Here is a 22,034-nt window from a genome sequence, read left to right as displayed (position 1 = left end):
CTTGGAAGCTAGAAAATTAAGTATTGCCCTGATTAATTGTTTTGCTCTTTTCTGTGGTCTGAGCAGCATAATTCTGGCAGCCTTCATTTCCTGCACTTTAGTAGCCCAGCTGTAAATCCATGAAGGCTGAGAAGATCAGGAGTTTGGGGATTAGCTTTGAATGAGATGGACAGTGGCTAGCAGCCTGAGGATTTATAATGCTGTAATATATAACATAATATCAGTCAATCAATTAAACACATAACTGTCTAGTACATGCTACCTTACAGCCTGCAAACATAGAGGTGGAAAGATGGGGACCAAAAGATAGTAGTGATGGGAACGAGGACAGGTGCACGTGCTCCCATGTGCACACAATCCTTGAGTCTCAATGCTGTCCTGGGTAGGGAGGGCCCTCTACTAAAATGATCCATCTCAGATTCTGATATTGGAGCTTCCAAGTGAAGGTGACTGGAACCAACGTCTTACTGGCTCTGACATGAGCTCCCTGTCTGGGAAATTGTGGCTGGATCTTCTATGCAATAGTTGTCCCTGCAGGATCAAATCCTCAGGACACCACATGGAAACTGGTGGCACAACAGCTGAAAGAGTGGGTGTGAAGAAAAGCTAGCTGAAACTGAGCAACAAGTGGGGCTGGGACATGTAGTCCCCACAGGAAGGATGGATTGTTTGTGCAAGGTGACTCAGTTTGTTCAGGGAAGTGCCTCTATGACCTTGTTGGAGAAACAAAAGGGATTTCATTCAAGCTGGCACTCAGGGGTCTGCCCAGATGAAGATTAAGCAACGGCTTGTTTCTATGGGTGAGATTACATGGCAGGTGCTAATTCTAAAGAATGTTAATCTGTGTTAAGGTTAACAGATTCTAGGGATCAGTCATGTTTAGGGTTAATACCCTCTCTAATGTGCGCTGCTCAGATTTGCCACTAGAAAACTGGTGAGCAGGGCCATGGCCAGGGACTGCAAGTCTTCTCCATTCCTGCCCTGCTTGCCAGCTCTCTAGTCTCAGTATAAACTGGGGAGGAGGGGGAGTAAGGGGACCCTGTGCCACTTGGATTGGATCGCCCCCCCCCCCCCCTCCAGATCACCCACTGTCTTCCATTGGTCCTTGATTGGCCCCTTCACCCTGGCTTCCCTCCACTCCCTGATTGGCCCTTCCATTTTCAGATTGTGGCTCTGCCACCCCAGTCAGCCCAAGAGCAGAGGTGGCAGCAGTAGCAGGGGAGGAAATGGGTTCACCCTCTCTGCCTGCTCCTAGGTTCCCTGCAGCCCGCACCGCTCTTACACACCCACCTGCAGCTTCTCGCAGCTCCTTGCCCCCCAGGCCCTTCCTTGCTACCTCTCCTTCAGTCACAGATCCTGGTGGGGATTAGATATGGGTGTGTAGGGGCAGCAGGTCTGCAGGGACCCCAGGAGCAAGCAGGGAGGGGAACCCCACCACCAGCACCTCATCAATCTCAGTCTGATCAGGTTGGCAGGGCAGTGGTCTGGGGGTGCCGAGCCCAGTTGGGGTAGCAGAGGAGCAATCTGAGAATGGAGGGGGCAATTTGGGGGTTAGGGTAATTTGGGGGGTAGAGGAGAAAGCATTCTGGCAGGTCCTCCACCCTTCCTCATGCCTCTTCCTCCCTGCCCCCCTCACCCCTTTTCCCTCCCTCCCTCCCCACTCAATCCATCTCCACCCACCTGTTGCCCAGCTGTTCCCAGGGCCTTAGAGTCCTGGATGATAGCTAGGTCACCTGAAAGCAGTGCCTCCTGGGATACGGGAGGACTGTGAATTGATGGTTTTATCTCAGATGAATACCCAGAGGTTAATTTAAACTGAGCTAGGTAGCACAGCTCAAAGATAATCCTCACTTGAAGTGATGTAACTTGAGTAGTGTAACCTAGAGGACACTTAGCACTTCATTAATGAGCCTTAATGTGTGATCCTTCAAATTTTAAGTGCTCTTAGCGTGGTCTGATCGTAATGTGTAATCTCACCCATTTAATGTACAGCCCTTGCTTGCTCTTTCAGTTCCTGGGCACTTGGGGATTCCCAATAAGTCTGGAGAGCTCTTTTATTAACTGGAGAGAGAAGCAGATATAGATTTTTCCTTTTCTGCTTCCTCCATAAATATAGGGATGGAACAGAGAACTCTTCTTCCATTTCCACTGGAGCTTAACTGTCCTGGCCACATTTGAGGAGGATAAATTGGGCCTTGCAGAATTTTGGAGCCCAAGAGAACCTTCTACTTAGCCACTGTCCCAGTTCGGATAATAAGGGGAAGAGATGAGTAAGGGACCAGGCTTGTGTGCCCTAAAATTTTGAGGAAAAACCATTCTCTATGAGAACTCTCTGCATGGACCCACTCAAAGCCTTGGTTTGAGCAAAGGCCTTATTATGCACTGGCTCAAAGAAGCATAGAGAAGACCACGAGCAGCCCCCATAAGTTCTCTTTCAAGTCCATAGATAGCATCAGCAGGTGTCACTCGCACAACATTCTTGTTACCATTGTGAGGCCCTTATCATTATCTTTATATACCGTGCTCTCTGGGCAAGGCAGGGTATTTGAACTGCTGTGGTTTGAGCTGATAAACTTATGCAGGCTGGTGTTTCTTCCCTGCTGTTCTGACACTGATGCGGTTTAACATTTTGATTAAAGATGTGGAGGCAGTAGAAAACTTATTAATTATATTTGCAGATGTTCTAAAAAGGGGGGGGGGAGGGGAGCTTGTATCCTTTAGAGAATAGGAATAGAATTCAAAATAATCCTGATAAACTGGACAGCTGGCACTAGACAACAGGATGAAATTCAACAAAGACAAATGCAAGTTAGTATGTCTAGGAAAGAAAAAACAAATGCACAGATACAGAATTTCAGACCAGTGGTTAGATAGACACTGGCATTGCTGAGAAGAGTGTGGGACTTGTGGTGGAACACAGACTCAACAAGAACAAGTAACATGAAGCAGTTACAAAGAAAAGAGCGTATGAATGCACTTTTGGACTGTTTAACAGAAATATTATATGCAAGATGTAGGGAAGTGATGGTGCCGCACTACTCGATCCTGATTGGCCTCAGCTGAAGTACCGTATGCAGTTCTGCGCACCATGTTTTAAGAAGGGTATAGAGAAGTTGCAGAGGATTCGGAGGCAAGTGTTGAAGATGATAAAGGGGTTGGAAAGCAAGATGAGTGAGGAAAAGTTGAAGGAATTTAGTATGTTTAGCCTGGAAAAAAGGATATTAACGGGGACATAAATAGAAGTATTCAAATATCTTAAAGGCTGCTATAAGAAAGAGGGGGAAACATAGTTCTCCCTTGCTGCACAGGACAGGATGCAAGCAGTGGGTTTAGATTGTCAGCAAAAGCTTCCTTTTACTGTTACAGCAGTAGGATAGTGGAACAAGCTTTCCGGGAACATTGTGGAATCTCCCTGAGTGGAGACTTTCAAGAGGTTTCACAGGCACCTCTCTGGGAGAGTATAGGAATAGCAAACTTGGCATCTGTGCAGGGGGTTGGACTAGATGACTTTTGAAGTGGCTTCTAGCTCTGGAATTGTATGAAAGCAAGCGCATCTAATTAAAATAGTAGTTGACACCCATGTGACCAGGTCGGTGCAAGGTTGCATGTGGTCACATTGGTGGGGAAGGCTTGAAATTTTCCACAAAAGCATGTTTAAAATCCATGCCTGCTGCAGTAGGTAGGTTTCTCTGTATGAAGAGCTGGTGCTTAGCCTGTGTGTCTTTGCAGGGGAGGTGGACTTGGCCTCATCCTGGCCAGCGCAGGCTTTGGTATGCTGACTGCACCAATCATGGAGCTCCATAACCAGAAAGGCTACTTCCTGCACCATGTGATCTTTGCCTGCTGTACGCTCATTTGCATCATCTGCATTCTCCTCTTGCCTGAGAGCAAGAACCAGAACCTGCCAGAGAACATCCCGGACGGGGAACATTACACCAGGCAACCTCTTCTGCCACACAAGAAGGGGGAGCAGCCCTTGCTCCTGACGAACTCTGAACTCAAGGATTACTCTGGTCTCCATGACTCGGCTGCCGTGAGTGATGGGATGTCCGAGAATGCCACCGCCAATGGGATGAAGTCTATGTAACTGGGTGGAGGGTCAGGGTTCTTTTCTTTTCTTTTTTTCTCTTTCTTTCCTTTTTTTTTGTTTGCTCGTTGGGCAGGAGAAGGAGCTCTCTGAGGTGGGGCTGCTTTTGCCCTGGTTTACAGATAAGTGACGGATGGAACATGAGGAAATTCAACTCTAGCACTAACGCCACTTATTATAGGAATCTTCATCTGATGTTGCGATTGCTTCTGAAAAGGATATGGGAGGAAAAAAACCTCATCTGAGATGCGAACTGGCTGGAGATAGCCCTTCAAAACTTCTTTTTTTTCCCTGCCATTGCGTATATTTATTTTGATTATTTTTAAGAAGCACTTTATTTCCTTTTCCTCTCATTGATCACAGAAATGAAGCCATCTTATTTTAAGAGGTGTAGCCATTCAAAGAAAGCAACTGTGGGTTTTCTTCGATTTTTTTTTTTTTTATTTTTTTTTTGTGCTTTGTTAAAAGGAAGCAGTATCTCTGCTGCAAAGTTGAATTCACCACAGCTTAGGTTCTTTCCACATTATTTCTGCCTTTCTGGAAGGTCAGAACCTGCACACCTTGCCTGCTGCGTGGTTTGGACAAAGAGAACAAAATAATCTGCTGTGATGCAGAGTCTGACTACATATATGCAGCATAAATTTGGTTTTGATAGTGAGCCCCTATGTACTTAAAAGTTACTTTCCAAATTAAAGTGGTGGAGTTCATTTTTTTTATTGACGTAGAAGCAGTCAGGAATATACTGCCCCAAGAAGCCTAGGATTTTTTCAATCGGCATCAGCCATATACATTTTAAATATCCCATTCAGCTCTTTTGGGGAATTCCTGCAAGTGTTTAACAGCAACAGTAATAGTAATAATATAAGCAACTCAAATGAATTGAGCAACAGCGATTTTAAATTTGTTTTTACCATGAATGGTTTTAACTAACAGGAGGTTCAAAATCTGTAACGCTGTGTTCCAGAAGAATATTTTAGGTCAAAGGAGACAAAAATGTAGGAACATTGGCTATAATCTGTATGCTTGCTCCACAAGTGAGTTAAACTGAAATTTCCACTACTGCGAGATTGGTGTCATTGCATGTCCTAATTGTTTAAAGCCTATTTTCTAATTTAAATGGCTTAATATTTATAAATGTCTTTAAGAAGGGAATGAATCAACAGATCATTTGAATAAAAACTGAAGATGAAAAAGGAAAGGTCTGTTTAAAGCATTGCTTGTGTAAGAAGGACAAGATTGTTCTCCCTTAGAAGTGGTAATTTTTAATGATACCTAACCACAACTGGATTGTGATTAATATATATTTTGCTCTCTCGTTTGCTGTTTTCAACCCAAGAATCTACAGCGAATGGCCACCTTAAATCTATCAAAAGAAAAGAAAAAAAAAAAAAAAGCAAAAAGCAAACCAAAAACCACATATTCTTGTAGGATCTCCTGGGGGGGGGGGAGAGTAAAATCCTATAGGATAACTCATTTGATCAATCAAAACAGTTCTGTTCTATGCACAGTAACATGAGAAACAAATCTTTCCTTTGTTGTACAGCTGGCTACTTGGTAATAATAGCCAGATGACCTCTCCCTTTCCAGCCCCCAAACTAGCAATAGATTTGTTTTTGCCATCAAGTTTCAGTTCTTGTTGTGTGAATGTCCTATCGATCTAGTTAATCTAGTTTCTGAACTAGAAGTGTTATTGCATCCTAGATAATGTCCCCCTTCCTTTTCCACTCAGGCCATGCATTTGTGATTTGCTCAGTGGTACAGCCATTTCAGTGAACAGAGCAGCAGGATGTCTAATGTTGTATTGAGCGTCCATATGAATGCCACTTTGTTTGATGTACATCTTACATTTGTGAGCATGGAAAAGGCCCATCTGCCCTTTCCTCCTCTCCCCTCCCCCTTCTGTGCTCTAGAGATTTGTCTGTAAACTACTGTACCTACAACTTGCGTCCTCTGTTTGGCTGCCTTTGTCCTCTTACAACCCACAGTGAATTAGATCTATTGCGTTGTAGGCAACATAGTAAGTAGTACCACTTCACATGCTGATGGGCATCGAGGATGGGTAGACTTGTCAAAGTGACAGAAATGGCTGTGGCTGGAAAAACAATGTTGTCCTAAAGCTGCTAAGTTTTGTATGGAGGATGTGGACATTTGGGTTCTTCTTTAACATGGTAAGAAACACTGGACCAGTTATGGGAATTTTTCCTCAAGTTACACTACTGTTTTCACAAGACTTGCTGTGACAGTGAGAGCCCAATTTTTGACTGCACCCCTAGTTATCATGTGGCTTGAAGGTGGCCACCTCTCCTATTTTTTTCTGTTTGTTTTGACTCCATGTTCAGATATTTCCAGTCTGCATTCACCTTGAAACTAAGGCCTTTTGATTCGTGCAGTATTCATGTGCCAAACTTGCGTGATACCGTTTGCCTTTTATATGACACTTGTTACAAGTCACAAATCAGGAAAGGTGAGTTTATAACAAAATCGGGGAAGTAAAACAAATAAGAACAGAATTGGGGACCTTGAAATGAGAGCTCAATAGCAAGAGCAGGGGCTTGTGGAAGAGTGGGCAAGCACACGGGCTCAGAGCTGTTACACAGCACCTGGCAATCCATATGCCATGGATCGGCTTTTTATTCACGGTCTCTGTGCATCTAGGCTCAAGCTACAGTACAAATCTTGTAGACCATTCACAAGCCTATTAAACTGACTGCTTTTAGCACTGTTATAGTTCTGGTGTGCTCAACGCTGTTGTCCACAGTGCTTTCTAGTTTCCTATTCTGGCATTTGCTCTTCAATTACAAACAGGCCCAGGGAGGAGAACAGTTGTTCAAACTTATCAACATATTTGTCTAAGACAATGGTTTTCACCTAGGGATCTGCAGACTATGTTTAAGGGGTCTTTAAAGATGAGTATGATCAGTCAAAAGTATGTGAATACCCACACTTACAATTCAAAGGGGTCTGCACCTCCATTCGAAATGTTTTAGGGGTCCACAAATGGAAAAAAGGTTGAAAACCACTGATTTAAGAAATAGGTTAGGTGACAGGAGCACTTGGCAATGCTTTTAATGTTTTTTTTTTCCTTTACCTTTTTTTATTTTTTTTTATTAATTTATTTTTGTACTTGCCTGGAACAAGGTATTTGGTACTAAGGTCCCAACTCTGGGTTGCTAGATTTTCCAGTTCTGTCGCAACAAAACTGTGACTTACTGTCCTATCACTAGCGCTCGTAGTTGCTTATTAGCAAAAGAAAAAATGAAAAAGTCTGTTCTTTATTTGTATTGGTTTTTAAGGTATTAGTCAAAAGCTTTTGGTGTGTGTAGTTAATGCAGGGATGCTTTTTAAGCTACTCTATGGTACCGTAGAACAGGAGGACGTGTTTGCCCAGCACAATACAGTATCATGCAAAGATATCTGAGCTAGTTCAGGTACCAGAAACAGTCTAGCCATGTTAGCATTGCATTCTGCTGAAATTCCACTTCAGAAGCAGGGTATTCTAGCCAGGGCAAAGCACTGCACTAATGTGGCTGCATTTCTTCTGGTACCCAGGCCAGCTCATTCAGTTAGCTTGGGTATCTCAGTGGGGTGCTGGACTGTGCCTTAGAGACATTCTCTTTGTTCCCCAATGTGCTCTGTTCAGTTCTTTGCCTGGATGGGTGCTCTGGCAATCTTTTAACAATTGTCTGTCAAACCAGAAATTCTCAATTGTGTTCTTTCCCTGGCTGGTGCAAAGGAATTGTTTTCTTTGGGCAGCTGCTGTTTTCCAGTCAGCACGGCAAACAAAGCAGGCAAAGTTATACCACCCATTCAGGCCATTTCCTTCCAGAAATCATTGGTACTGCTAACCCTACCAGAGGAGGAGGAGGAGGATTATGATTATTATTATTTATTTGAAAGCCTTTTTCCTTTTAAAAATGTAAACAGAATGTGAAAGCGATATCAGACTTAGTCCACTTTTTTCTTCTTTCAGGCTTATAGTAATTTTTCTGTTGCCAAACACATACCATAACTGTATAAGACAGGGTAAAAAAATGTGCAAGTCTTCTTGCCATTTTTAAGTGTATTTTATGGCAGCTCAAAAGGGTGATTTTTGGTGGGCATTTTTTTTTTTTTTTTTTTTTTGGTTAAGCAGAATTTTTTTTTAATGGAAGTATTTTACTTAAATGTTGCCACTTCCTGGAGCCAAACACTAAAGGTCACCAGATTGGAAGCAGAAGTGCCATTAAATGAACTCTGTGAATGTCGAGTCAAGTTGCGCCTGTAGCTGACACATACAGACAACACTAAGTGTGGGGTGATTTCCACCCTCACTTCAACTTTTTTTAAAAAGACAAACCTCATTTTAAATGTATTGTGTGAAATGTTTTGGGAAAGGAGTACAGTGTGTTTATGTCTAGTGGGTGAGACTTCCCTCCCCCCTCAGTTTCTGATGAAGTTTTAATAAAGAATCGTGTTACTGTATGTTTTGATCATGAATAGTCTGGTGGTGCTTATTCATAGCACAAGCTTAAATCAAGTACTGAAAACAGTCTTACAAGCTAAATGTCTGCATGATGTTACATCTGTTGTACCTACTGAAAAAAATTTGTATGTAAATGTACAGAAATAAAAAAGATGTTGCCTCAGTATAATGCCTTCCTTTAAATGTCTTTCTTGCCTCCATCAATTGTGTTGCACTTTCTCAAGTATTCCAGCTCCAGAAACCATTCAGTTACATTTGAGAAAACTCTCAGAACATGCAAACACGATGCACTAATAATGTAAATCATGCATTTTAATCATGATTAAAATCAGCAAGCAAGAAACTGATTTAAATTGTTTAGCTTACCTTTTGTGTTTGTATTTTAATTGCTTTCCTAAACAAAATGTGGAGTTTTCTTTTTTGTGGTTATGTAAAATGTTGATTTGCAACAACATGTAGCCTCGGCCCTAATCTGCTGCTGCTTTATGATACTGAGGAAGAGAAAAAATCCCTTTACACATTTATGTATCTTAAGTGTATTCAGGTTATTAGCTTATATCTTATTTATGTTTAGAAAATGGTTAATGATACATTTCTTATTTTAGATGAGGACACTTTTTACCCATACTTCACAGTAAGCTGCAATTTAAAAGAAATTAAATTAAAATGCCCAAAAGGAAGATTTTAAAATGTATTAGTTACATAAAGCAAATGCATATGATTAACAAAGTATGCATTGCATTTTAACCTGACTGATTTGTAAGATGGTTAATTGAACTGATTGCTTCTGGGCACTGTGGTTTTAGAACAAGTAGATCTAATCATCCCCTACTTCATTTATATATAAGCCTGAGAAGAAAAAAATAAGCTTTTCATGCTTTTTTTTGGCTCCTAATTTATTTTTCAACTTTTAAGTGTAGTCATTGGCTTGAATTAGTTGAATGCATTGAGCTGCAATGAAAAAATATTTTCTCCGCACTTGAAAAAGAGGCTACTGCTGTCAAAAGCTGATTGACCATTTCAGCAAATCCTAATCCCAGATCTTTAGCCAAGGATCTTCCACCTGTTTAGTAGTTCATTCTTTTCCATAACATGAGCAGCAAACTGAAGTGGTTAATTACATTTACTTAAATTATTTTATTAGACTACAGTGAATTTTGGCTTTACTGTAAGCTGTCAATTTCAAATTTTTAAAATCTGATATTAAAAATTTCAAAAAAATGAATTGTATCTATAACAGATCAACCCAGCACCACCTAATGCTAAATCTTTTTTTAAAACAATTTGCTTGCTAGGTAAAGGTAGGATGTGGTCACTTGGGGTGCTAACAGACTCATTTTAAAAAAAGCCAGCACTTTACCAGAAGAGGCATCACATCAGTTTGATCCAGCTCCCTTATGTCTGTGTAACTCATGAGCTTCAGCAAGGCTTTTTGGTGCTTCTATCTCAGCTATTAAATAAAAGTGCAAAAAAGCCCCACTGAAGCACATGAGCTATACAGATGCGGGGCAAACTGGGTCAAACTGCCCCAATGCCTCTTCTGGGGACGCACTGCGCTTAGCATGGGTGTGCGCCAAGCTGGAAGTAAAGCACTGTTTGTTTTTCCGTGTCTGTAAACGGCCTTAGCCTTCCTAATTTTATGCTAAAAGGGGGAATATACATGATAGTGGAAATGACTCTGCTGCTAATCGACAGATCCCTTGCAGAGTATACACAGCATGAATACAGTTACTGGCCTGGGACTCTAGATCAGGATTCTATTCTTTGATCTGTCACTTGTCTTCCTAAGTTTCACCCATCTGTGCCCCTTTTTCATCCCACCTTGTGTCTGTTTGGTCTCTTTAGACTAGATGTCCAAAGCAGGAACCCTCTCAGGGTGCAGACACATGTCACAATTAAAACCATTTCAAACACCTTTAAAACACTTCAAAAGGTCAGCTGTACAAATGTATGTGTCCTTTGAACTGTTACAAAAGCAGTGGAAGTGTTCCAAAACAGTACCTTTTTGAGTGCCAGTTTAGAGCACTTCACCTATTTCACTTACTTATGTCTGCATGAGTAAGGGAGAGTGGGATGGGAGAGCTGTCCAGCTGCCAGGTCCCACTCCAAGTCCCAGGACACTCTAGGGTCAACACAAACTGACCCCTGGGGCCACCCCTGGACCCAGATCCTCCAGCCCCAATCCCCTGTTTAGCTCTTTGTTCATGGCTCATTAGAAATGTTTCATTTTGAAACACTTCAGTTGCTATGTTTGTCTGCACCCTCTTGCTATGTTTGTACAGCACCAAGAACACTGGGTCCCCGATTTCACGTGGAGTTGCTAGATATTTGTGCAGTGTTAAATAATTAAATTTATGTCTTCGAGGTTCCAGAGTCCACATGGGAGATTCCTGAAAAAGAAGAATGCTAGACTGCCCTTTGGGCTTGAATTGAGGATAAATGTGCCTCTCAGTAGATAGGAAGTTTAAGTTTCTGGGACCTAGCTGTGTATGGTAAGTAATGTTTTTTGACAGGATCCACAGAGTCCAGCCAGGACTCTCCCCCCACTGTTGTTAAGTTAGCCAAAATATTACAACAGGAAGTGTGGCTTACTTTAGTAGTTGGGGTAGGCAGAGTTTAAACTGTCTGCCTTTGGACTGAGATGTCATCTAAAGCTAATAAGGATCCCTGGTTAATGACTGCATTGTCACCTGTGCTGTTGCTGAATACCTCCACTCACACTTTTTTTTGAGAGATGGGGAACTACTGCTTTTCTACCAGGAAAGGTAATTTCAGACATTTCACATAGTTTTCTGCTGTGTATCTTGACTGACTCCCTCAGGGCAGTAGTGAGAGGGAGGTAGTGCTGTCTTGTGTGTTTCAGGCAAGCAAATGTTAAAACAGTCACACTGTGCCTTCCTTCTGGGCAACTCAGGTTAGGACAGCCGGTCCTACACTAAGCAGAATAGACTGCTCAAGAGTTGGCCGCAAGTGGTTCAGCATGTAAGCCACTGCTGTATCCCACAGGCGAGGCCACTCCAAGTCATCTACCCTGCTAGTTCCTGGTGTACCCAATTGGGAGCAAGAGGGCTGGACTTAAATTGATGAGAGTCAGGAAGGAGGCTATGTAGATGTGACCAGAGACAAAAGAGCCTTACTTGTGCAGCATATACAAGGCCTGGGGCCACTGCAGCCCCTGCATTCTTGGGATCACACAGATGAGACTGTAGGGACACAGTTTACCCTCAATAGGTTTGAGGAGTGATGAAGAGGAACAATCATCAGCCAAGCTTCCTATACTAACTGAGAGCAGCCTGGATTGTCCAAAGGGATGTTTCAGTTCTGAGGTGGCCCTGTGTAAACCTACCCTGGCTTCTGCAGGAAGGAATAGCCACCATATGCCACTGTGAGGCAGTATGTGCCAGTAGTTGGGGACCTACGGTCTGTTCCTGATGTGATGCTAGCTTCTTGTGGAGCACTTCTCTTGTCTATGCCTGTTTTTTGCTTTTGTTCCCCCTCACTCTAGTCTATTTTTTGTAAGCTGTCCAGTTAGGGACCATCTCTTCTTGAGGTTTATCCAGTGCATGGCACAATGGGATCCTGTTATAAGTTGGTGAGGATACTCTCTGACAAACACCTAGTTAAGCAAATCAAATGGGCTCTGACTAAATTATCACAGTTTAATCTTGACTGTACCTGGTCAGACTGAATTCATAGGCTAGCAAAAAAAACCAGGAAACAGCTTATATGTTTAAAAATGTATCTCTTAATACAGGGCTGTCCAACTTATGGCCTCCAGGTTTGCACCCAGCTGCCACTACCTCCACCACTCCAGCAGCTTAGGTAGCCAGAGCAGTCAGGTTCCTCCTCCCTCCTCTTGCTTCTGCTCCCATGGGGGCAGGGCAGAGTGGGGAGAGGTGGCAGGAGGGTGCTGCACATGCAGCAGGGGGAAATCTTAAGCTGCCCACACTGCAAGAGAGGAACCATGTGCACAGGGCCAGGAGTGTTCAGCAGAGAACTGGGCTATCAGGCATGTAGCAGGGAAGAGCTGAGCTGCCCAGGCTGTGCACGTGGCAAGGGAGAGTCAGTATGCCTAAGGACAGTCCTTTCTTAAGGCACATGGTGAATGTCCATGATAGGAGTCCTCTCCCTCTCCCCAACACACTCACTTTGTCATACCATATTTCCTTGCATACCACATGCCCCCAGGTAAGACATTCACCTTGTTTAGGGAACATGGAATAAAGAAAAAAAGATTTTTCCAGAGGTAGGGCTGGCTCCTGCCTACCCAAAAGCTAGTTCTAACCTTCTCACTGTTGCTGACAAGTTGTCAGCAGCTTTATGATGCTGCAGATTGCACTCCCTCCCTGCCTGAGAAAGAAGCTGTGTCCTGGCAGCCATTACAGTGTCCTATGCTTCAATTTCAGCACAGAAATCAGCTTCCCTGCTGAAGATGCACTAATTTTGGAGGGATTTGGGGGGGTGGATATGGTATGCAAGTAAATATGGTATACAAATACTGAAGAACAGAACTGAGGGCTGACCTGAAGACCACTTCCTGCATTGTGTGAACATATTATCAGCCTTTCCTATGTTAGCACGGGTTTTGGTTAAGCAGTGTCCACATGAGGCCAGGTGCCAGTATGGGTTTTTGTCCTCACCTGTACAACACTTCTGTAGAAGCAGCTGCTAATGGCAGATTCATAGATGTTAGGGTCGGAAGGGACCTCAATAGATCATCGAGTCCGACCCCCTGCATAAGCAGGAAAGAGTGCTGGGTCTAGATGACCCCAGCTAGATACTCATCTAACCTCCTCTTGAAGACTCCCAGGGTAGGGGAGAGCACCACCTCCCTTGGGAGCCTGTTCCAGACCTTGGCCACTCGAACTGTGAAGAAGTTCTTCCTAATGTCCAATCTAAATTTGCTCTCTGCTAGCTTGTGGCCATTGTTTCTTGTAACCCCTGGGGGCGCCTTGGTGAATAAATACTCACCAATTCCCTTCTGTGCCCCTGTGATGAACTTAAAGGCAGCCACAAGGTCGCCTCTCAACCTTCTCTTGCGGAGGCTGAAAAGGTCCAGTTTCTCTAGTCTCTCCTCGTAGGGCTTGGTCTGCAGGCCCTTGACCATACGAGTTGCCCTTCTCTGGCCCCTCTCCAGGTTATCCGCATCCTTCTTGAAGTGTGGCGCCCAGAATTGCACGCAGAACTCCAACTGCGGTCTGACCAGCGCCCTATAGAGGGGAAGTATCACCTCCCTAGACCTATTCGTCATGCATCTGCTGATGCACGATAAAGTGCCATTGGCTTTTCTGATGGCTTCGTCACACTGCCGGCTCATGTTCATCTTAGAGTCCACTAGGACTCCAAGATCCCTTTCCACCTCTGTGCCACCCAGCAGGTCATTCCCTAGGCTGTAGGTGTGCTGGACATTTTTCCTCCCAAGGTAGAGCACTTTGCATTTCTCCTTGTTGAACTGCATTCTTTTGGTTTCTGCCCACTTGTCCAACTTGTCCAGGTCTGCCTGCAGCTGTTTCCTGCCCTCTGGCGTGTCCACATCTCCCCATAGCTTTGTATCATCTGTAAACTTGGACAGAGTACATTTGACTCCCTTGTCCAAGTCACTGATGAAGACATTAAAGAGTATCGGTCCAAGAACCGAGCCCTGCGGGACCCCACTGCCCACACCCTTCCAGGTCGAGACCGACCCATCTACCATGACTCTTTGGGTGCGACCCTCTAGCCAATTTGCCACCCACCGGACTGTGTAGTCATCCACATCACAGCCTCTTAACTTGTTCACCAGTACGGGGTGGGATACCGTATCGAAGGCCTTCCTGAAGTTTAAGTATACGACATCCACCCCTCCTCCTGTGTCCAGGCGTTTCGTAACCTGGTCATAGAAAGAGACTAGATTGGTCAGGCACGATCTGCCCGCCACAAACCCATGCTGGTTTCCCCTCAACATAATTGCCCTGCCGGGCTCTCACAAATGTGAGCCTTGATAATTTTTTCAAAGACTTTACCAAGGATGGAGGTGAGACTGACTGGCCTATAGTTGCCCGGGTCCTCCTTCCTCCCCTTTTTGAAAATGGGGACCACGTTAGCCCTTTTCCAGTCCTCCGGGACTAGGCCCGTGCGCCACGAGCGTTCGAATATTCCCGCCAATGGCTCTGCAATGATGTCGGCCAGTGCCTTCAGCACCCTCGGATGGAGGATGTGCAAGGAAACTCACCACTATGGTTTGATAAATATATGGAGACCGGCTGTAACAGAAAGCTGTATTCTCTGTGTAAGCATTATCTGCTCTAGTTACTTTTTAATTACTGATCCCATGGCCACAATGAACCAGTTTCCAAGGTCTTTCCCATAGACAGCCAATGTAGTCGTCTACCAGGAACTATTCCAGCAGCATTCATACGTTACGCTTGCATCAGAGGCTTTTAAAATACCTTTGTGATTCCTTTACAGAAAGGAAAATAAAGGTTTAAATAATTTTGCTCAAAGTAGCATAGTAAATTAGACAACTGAGGTGAAGAAAAAACCCACATCCCCTGATGTTGAGATGACTAAATAATGTTATCTTTTTAGCACATGAGAGGTAGACCCCTCAGTCTTTCTTTTTTCTTTTTTTAACCAGAGTCTAGCTGCTACTCCAGGATGGCCTCTCAGTAGCAATAGTTTCAATGTGCAGTCTCTGTTACTCAAAGTTCCCCAAATGATTCACGGTCACTTAAAGTCTAAGCCTGCAAGGCATGCAGTGCAGTGAAGAAAAGGAGGATTTCAGATTTTAGTAAAGGAAAAAGAATAAACCTAATTTCCATGGGCAAGTTGCTACATTCAACGTTTTAACAAAAAAGTGCTGCAAATAATCAAATTATCAATTATCAAAACTTCCTAGACCTTAAAGGCTAGAGGCTGCACGTGGGGGAGAAACAAGGGAAAAACCCTGGTCACTCCCCTTTCAACATCCACTGTCTGTCACTGTGTGACATGGGATACTGGGCAAGATGGACCTATGGTCTGACCCAGTAAGTGGCAATTCTTATGTTCTAAAATCAGTTGACAAGTCAGTACAGGATGCACTGTTTTACAAGATGCTTCTTAAAAAGGCCCCAGTTTTTCACTGGTACCTTGTATCATCTCAGTATAAAATAACATATTCAGCTGCCCTTAAAACAATGGAAAGTACAATGCGTTTTGATTATTTTAGTAATAACCCTTTGAAAGTGAGGTTTCACTCAGAGAAGCAACTCTAAAACTACCACTATGGTTCCTTCTGGTGACAGTGATCCTATTGATTTGAGCATGGCAACTGTGCTGTTTACACGCACAGTAAATTTTTCTAATATGTAACAAGTTTTCAGCTGAACTAACTCACACATCTTCCTTGTGCACTATTACCTGCAGCAAAAGGTTCTTCTATACACCAAATGAAGTCTTAGTGCTACCTATGCTGTTCTGTTGATGTGAAAAAATCTTAGCTTTGCATGGCGAAAAGGAAAACTTACTGAAGTCCCCAGGGGACAAAGCTAAATACACACACATGCAGATGTACCAGAAAGTCAGTTTTTCATGGTAATTTTTCCAGAGTAAAACCACACTTCAGATCAAATACTTATGTCCTTTCCAGCTTCCGTTTTCACCAGGCTTCAAATGAAAGCAACATCAGAGCAGCTTCTGTTTGGTTAACATACTGTTTTTTCACCGCAACATTGTGCCAACTTTTTCCATGAGTCCAAGGAGATGTTTCCTCTGCCACTGTAGCCGTAATATTTTAATTATACAATTTCAATCCAGAGAACATTTCTTGACCATTTACAGTTTCAAACAGAGGTCAAGTGCTGTTTACACGCATGCTTCTGTAACATCCTCCTTAAATTGCTAAATTTTTCCCCCTGTAATCCCCTTTCCTACTACTGTTCTCTAATGCAACAAAGGAACTTCTGCAAGCTTAGAAGAAGTTTTTACGTCTCTTTATTTTTCTTTTAAGAACAAAAACACAAGTTCAGTCCAAACTAAATACAAAAGCAAATTTTCAAAATGTTATCTCAATGTCAGACTACGGAAACCCACTTGGTTTATTTTGTAAAAAGTTAGCCTAGCTTACAGTGACGTAAAGTTAGAACTTTTCTGGAAAAGCCATCATTTCTTCTTTGATTCTGTTCTCTATAAGCAACGTGAAACTGTTGTCTGTATTCTGAAGATTGTAGCTGACAAAGATCTGTTTTTTAGTCTTCCTGGCTACAACACAAAACAAAGAATATATATACACCATTTGCTTCAGTGCTGGCAGTATTCATATAGTTATTTTATGGCGAGACTATGCAAGTTACTCTCTGCATGATACCAAGGTCCTTCTAGTTCCTTCACGTCTGAACTATCTTCAAAATACTAATACACTATCCACATATGCCATCTTTGGAATAATGGCTAAACTGTTACTTTATGACTGTGAGGCATACTGCCAGTGTGTGATACTAGCTGTTTAAGATAATGGTTCTCAAACGTGGGTCACAACACCAAGTGGAGGTCAAGAGTCCCATGGAAATTCAACTGGGAAAAAAAAACAGGATTCACACCAGAACTGGGGTCCCAAGCCTGGAAAGAGTGGGAATGAATGATCCAAAAACAACTGTAGTCACTGGAAAGATGCCCACTGACTTCAGGGGATTTTGGATCAAGCTCTTAAACACAAAGGCAATTCACATTAATCATAGATTATCTTGGATTTGTTACCAGATTACAAATCTAAGAGATGGTGATTTGTACTTGCCCCTTGGGGTTACTAGAAACCATGGCTATAAACTGATGGAGAACAGATTTAGATTAGGCATTAGGAAAACTTTCTTCATGGTGAGGGTTGCCAAAATCTGGAATAGGCTTCCAAGGGAAGAGGTGCTGTCCCCTACCTTGGAGGTCTTTAAGAGGAGATTAGACAAGCACTTAAACGGGGTCATCTGCCTCCAGGACTCTTTCCTGCCCAGGGCAAGGGGGTCAGACTCAATGATCTACTGAGGTCCCTTCCAACCCTAAAAATCGATGGGACTTAAAAATGCCTGCCTGGGATGGTATAGGAGAAAATAATTAGACAAGTGCAAAAACAGCCTAGTTCACAAATTCTATACTATACCATTCATACATCACTGAAGGAATAGGTGGTTGTCACCTCCCCCATGCATTCTAAAAAATTGAGAGCTAAGTCCCAAATGGGCAACAAGTCAACCCACCCTAGGGCTCCATTTTAAATCCAGACAAGTAATCAGCCCCATTTATTTCAATGGGGGTTGACCTGTTGTCCAACTGGAATTTTTTTTTCTAGGTCCAATACAGGCACCAAGTCAACCTCCAGCCCACTTGAGGATCAAGCAGTTATTTCAGCCTCCTATTAATGAAAGGTTGCTGACCTCTGCTTTAGAGCATTCAAGGAGCATATATCCTTCCTCCTCCCTATTTTGCTTTGCACTAAAGCAATATCAGATTATTTATTATATTTGCAAAGTGTTAGGGGGACAAGTAATGAAGGGCTTACCTGGAACCTTATCCCTATCCTCTACTGCCCAAACCAAGCAAGGCAATAGCTGAACTGCAAAACCCTCCAATTTGTTAACAATGTCTTTTAGCAGCCTGAGCAGTCAATTCCTGAGAGAAAGCTCTTATAGTCACAATGCTGAATGAGGCAGGGATCATGCTGGGGGGGTGGAAAAATTAGTCTGTGATGTATAATTAAGAAGTATAGCATAATTCATATGCACAAGGGCTGAATTAAGGATGAATTCCTAATGGTATTCCTAACACTTGCATGCTTAATTTTGCAACTTTAACAATGGGGGGAGTTATCATTTCATTGACTAATTTCCTGGGTTTTGGGTGGTTTTTGGAGGGAGGTGCGGGGGTGGGGTGTTGTTTGTTTGTTTGCTTTTTTAAATGAACTGGAAAAAAATAGTTAGCCTCTCCCTGTGAAGCAAACGTCATCTTCCCCTGGGCAAAGCATTACAAAGGGTAGTGATCAATAGCATAAAAGACAGGATCGCAGCTCTCAGTTCTCGTACCAGGTCCAAAAGAGCCCCTAAGCCTCTATAAAACTAGAAAGCATTCAATCCTAGCAAATACAGAATCTGTTCAGCACTATAAAAGGAAGAAGTGTGCTCAGCAAAGAGGGAATCTTTAGTGGCATTAGGTGCTAAAATGCAACGGTCCCAACTAAGTATATAGGAACTGTGGTTTTTCAAAGGTTTTAGTTAGCCAAATTTAGGCAAGTTTTTTTCCCCCCAAAGACAGGAAGAGGCATGTCCCTGCCACAAAGGCCTACCCCTTGTTAAAATTCAAGTCCCTGTTCCAAAGCTTGGAGGCATTATGGTTTTTCAGAGGAAAGATTGCTGGAAAAATGTCCCCTAATCCCACTCTTGGAAACAACTGAACTGGCTGAAGTTTAACATGCACACTCGCACAAAATCAATCTGAGGCAGAAACCTGCAAGGAAAGTTTCAGCCCAAATTGCCTGAAGTCTGGCAAAGTTACAAGCAATTGAAAACAAGGAGTTATAATGGGAAATGTCAAGAAACTGTCATCATCACTGCTGCCAGCCTATACCATATGAAATAGCAGCTGGCCCCAATTCAGGAAGGTATATAACCACACTTTTGACTTTAAGCCCAGGAGGTCTAATTGATTTCACTGGGTCTGGTCATGTGCATAAGGTTACATAAGAGGTCATATATTTTGCTGAAGGAGGACTCCATACCAAATAAAGTTCTTCAGTTACATTAATACTCCATTTTAACACTTTGAAAACTTTAGCCAAGATTCAGGCTCAAGCTAGACAGGATCAAATGAATGGTCTGCCCATGATGGAAACATACTCCTATTAAAGAGTCATGCAATGCGTGTAATGGTGACAGCATGCATGCTTTACTCTTCAAGGTAAAGAGTGTGCTCTGTGCCAGTGTGCTCTGGCTGACTGCCAGAGTAGAAGAGCTCAAAAGCACTGATGTCATGGAAAGCCATCAATGATGCTGCATACCTAATCGCTGAGCAAGAGAATTTGAAGTGGTGTCCGATGGGTCTCCAAGAAGTGACGTAGACACTGGAATAGAGTCCTGAAAACAAAGCAAACAGCAGCTTACTTATTCTATGTGCAAATGAGCTTTCCATTTTCCCCCCTGAGATGGCTGGAAGTCTCAAGGAGCCAAAACAATATTTGCTTTTTCTGTGTTCATTTGTTGCAAAGGATACAATCCAACTTACAGTACCCAAAAATATTTGAGTACCTGCAACGGGCATCTTTCCTACCATTGGTGAAGGGGAACTGCAACGTTCAGAACAACAAACTACTTCAGCCAAAAGAAACCTGAACCCATTATTGCTGCTTTAGATCACCCTAAGATAGTGAGTGGGATCTTCAAATGTTTGTAAGGATGCTGACAGTGGCTATGCAGGTACATTGATTTGGGGGCCAGGTTTATGCTACAGAACAAGCTGTTGTACCTTATACTAGACTATACAAGGAGGCTTCTCTTCTCAAATCCCCTATGGTATGGGCAGGCAAACTATTTACCATGAGGCAAGAGGATATCAGGATTCACCATGTCAGCTGCTCTGCTCAGGCTGTGTATGTTCTCTCACCTTGTGGTAAGAGACCTATTTCACCTCTTTTCCTTCTGTGATCTATCTTACTATACAGCAGTGGACTTTTGCATCTAGCTTAAACGAAGCAGTTTTAGCTGCAGCATCGTCAGCAAATGGGCAGCTGTTAAAATGTACAAAGTAGTTGGAATAACATGAATGATCTCTGCAAGGCCTCAGAGACTGTTTAGACTGGAATTCAAGATTCAGTTTTTCCTCACTGCAAAACAGTTTCACCTACTTAGGAGGGTAGTAAAACACTGGAACAGGCTACCCAGAGAGGTTGTGGAATATCCATCCTCGGAGGTTTTTAAGACCTGGCTACACAAAGCCTTGGCTGGGCTAATCTAGTTGGGGCTAGAGGGGGTTGGACTAGATGACCTCCTGAGGTCCCTTTCCAACCCTAATTTTCTATGGTTCTATATATTACAGTAGTTTAGACCCCAGTTCAAGAGTGCCCTAGGTCTCCTTTCTTCTACTATGGGATAAAACCAGTGGTTCTCAGGCTTTTTACACCAGAAGTTCTCAACCTTTGCAGATGCTAGGCACACATCAGAAAATGCCGGCTCTTATTCTTCTGCACTCAAAAAATTGAGTGAAAGTAACAGAGCAACTCTTCCAGTACAGAGAACTCAGAAAGACCCCGGCAGGTCAGAAACACTCAGGACTCATTTGAAACTGCTGGGTTTATCTTGCGAATCACGTCTGCACACCTGACAGTGCCAATACTGCTTGGCGCCCCACGGCACCCTTGAAAGCATCTCAGAGCCCCTCAGGGTGCCATTGAATCACTATTTCAGACGCAGGGCTCGGCCCAGTGCTTGGCTTTCACTCTTTTTTGCCTTATAGATTTCATAGCGGTCTAGGGTCGGAAGGGACCTGTTAGACCATCGAGTCCAACCCCTGCCCTGGGCAGGAAAAAGCCAGGAAAAACGTGCCAGGAAAGCGTGCTGGGGTCCTTGGCCTGTGGGCAGACACCAAAGCGATTCTTCTCTTGCGAAGCCCTCGGAGGGCCGGCTGGTCTGTGACGCTCTGTCCAGCTCCTCAGGCTCGGGCTGTGGGGGTCCCCGCGCCAACACGGCACGGGCCGCGGCGGGGCGGGGGGCTGCGGCGCCCAGGGAGGGTCACAGAGCAAGGGGAGGGAGGGAAATCCTCTCTCCCTGTGCCTGGCAGGGCCGCGGCCCGAGGGCTCGCGGGTGCTTTCAAAAACGAGCCCACCGCGCCGCCCTGACATGCAAGCACCGACTCGCCGATTCGCTCCGGCTCCTAAATCACTCGGGCGCTTTTTCAATTGCTGCCCAGGGCTTGATCCCCCCCTTCCCGGGGCTGGAGCCGGAGGGGGCAGGAGTCTCCCCGGAGCCCAGGGAGGGGCCGGCACTCACGCGGGGGCTGCACATGGCCACGGCCAGGCTGCCGAGCAGCGGCGCGGAGCCCACCCACAGGAACAGCGAGTCCCGCAGCCGCATGGCCTGGAAGTGCACGACCTGCTCGCCCAGCCGCCCGCTGAAGTGGTGCAGCGAGATCCCGGCCTCCGCCTCCGCCTCCGCCTCTCCCCGCTCCTGCTGCTCCATGGCCGTCCAGCCCGCCCCCGGCGCTGCCAGGCCAGAGCAAGCGATGCCGGAGCTTCCCGCCACCATTTCGCTTTCAGTTTCCAAGGGCGGCGGGGCGGGGCCAGCTGTGCTCCACCCCCCTCCCGCCAGCTGTGGCCAGCTGTGCTCCGCCCCCTGACCCGCCCCCCGTGCTCTGATCCCCTGCTCCACGCCCGTCGTGAAAGAGGACACAAGTGGAAAAGGTGTAAAATGGAGCTTTAGCTGTGAAGTGTGTGCTCATGCCGATGTCAGGAGAGTCTAGGCGTGTGGGAAGAGCAGCGTTGGAGGGTGGGTG

The 22,034-nt window shown here is 44.3% G+C and overlaps 2 protein-coding genes across 3 annotated transcripts in view; one reads left to right on the top strand and one right to left on the bottom strand.

The window, feature by feature from the left end:
- The window catches only part of SLC22A23 (solute carrier family 22 member 23), a 188,363-nt gene extending 179,645 nt beyond the window's left edge, over window positions 1-8,718 (top strand). For both annotated transcript variants that reach the window (XM_006263463.4, XM_019490526.2), the window contains one exon: window positions 3,730-8,718. In XM_006263463.4, coding sequence (XP_006263525.4) covers window positions 3,730-4,087 — 358 coding nt within the window. In that variant the 3' untranslated portion in view covers window positions 4,088-8,718. The remainder of the gene's footprint in view (window positions 1-3,729) is intronic.
- A 7,768-nt stretch (window positions 8,719-16,486) lies between these two features.
- PSMG4 (proteasome assembly chaperone 4) lies at window positions 16,487-21,803 on the bottom strand. Its single transcript, XM_059724346.1, has 3 exons — window positions 21,533-21,803; window positions 19,549-19,624; window positions 16,487-16,769 (listed from the first exon to the last, which is right to left on the bottom strand). Exons 1-3 carry the CDS (start codon window positions 21,785-21,787, stop codon window positions 16,648-16,650), a joined length of 453 nt encoding a protein of 150 aa, XP_059580329.1. The 5' UTR covers window positions 21,788-21,803; the 3' UTR covers window positions 16,487-16,647.
- Between the last annotated feature and the right edge of the window lie 231 nt (window positions 21,804-22,034).

The sequence above is a fragment of the Alligator mississippiensis genome, chromosome 3 (assembly GCF_030867095.1).
Source record: "Alligator mississippiensis isolate rAllMis1 chromosome 3, rAllMis1, whole genome shotgun sequence".
NCBI classification, from domain to species: domain Eukaryota; kingdom Metazoa; phylum Chordata; order Crocodylia; family Alligatoridae; genus Alligator; species Alligator mississippiensis.
Note: the sequence above shows the minus strand (reverse complement) of the source record. Positions and strands in the feature narration are given on the sequence as shown.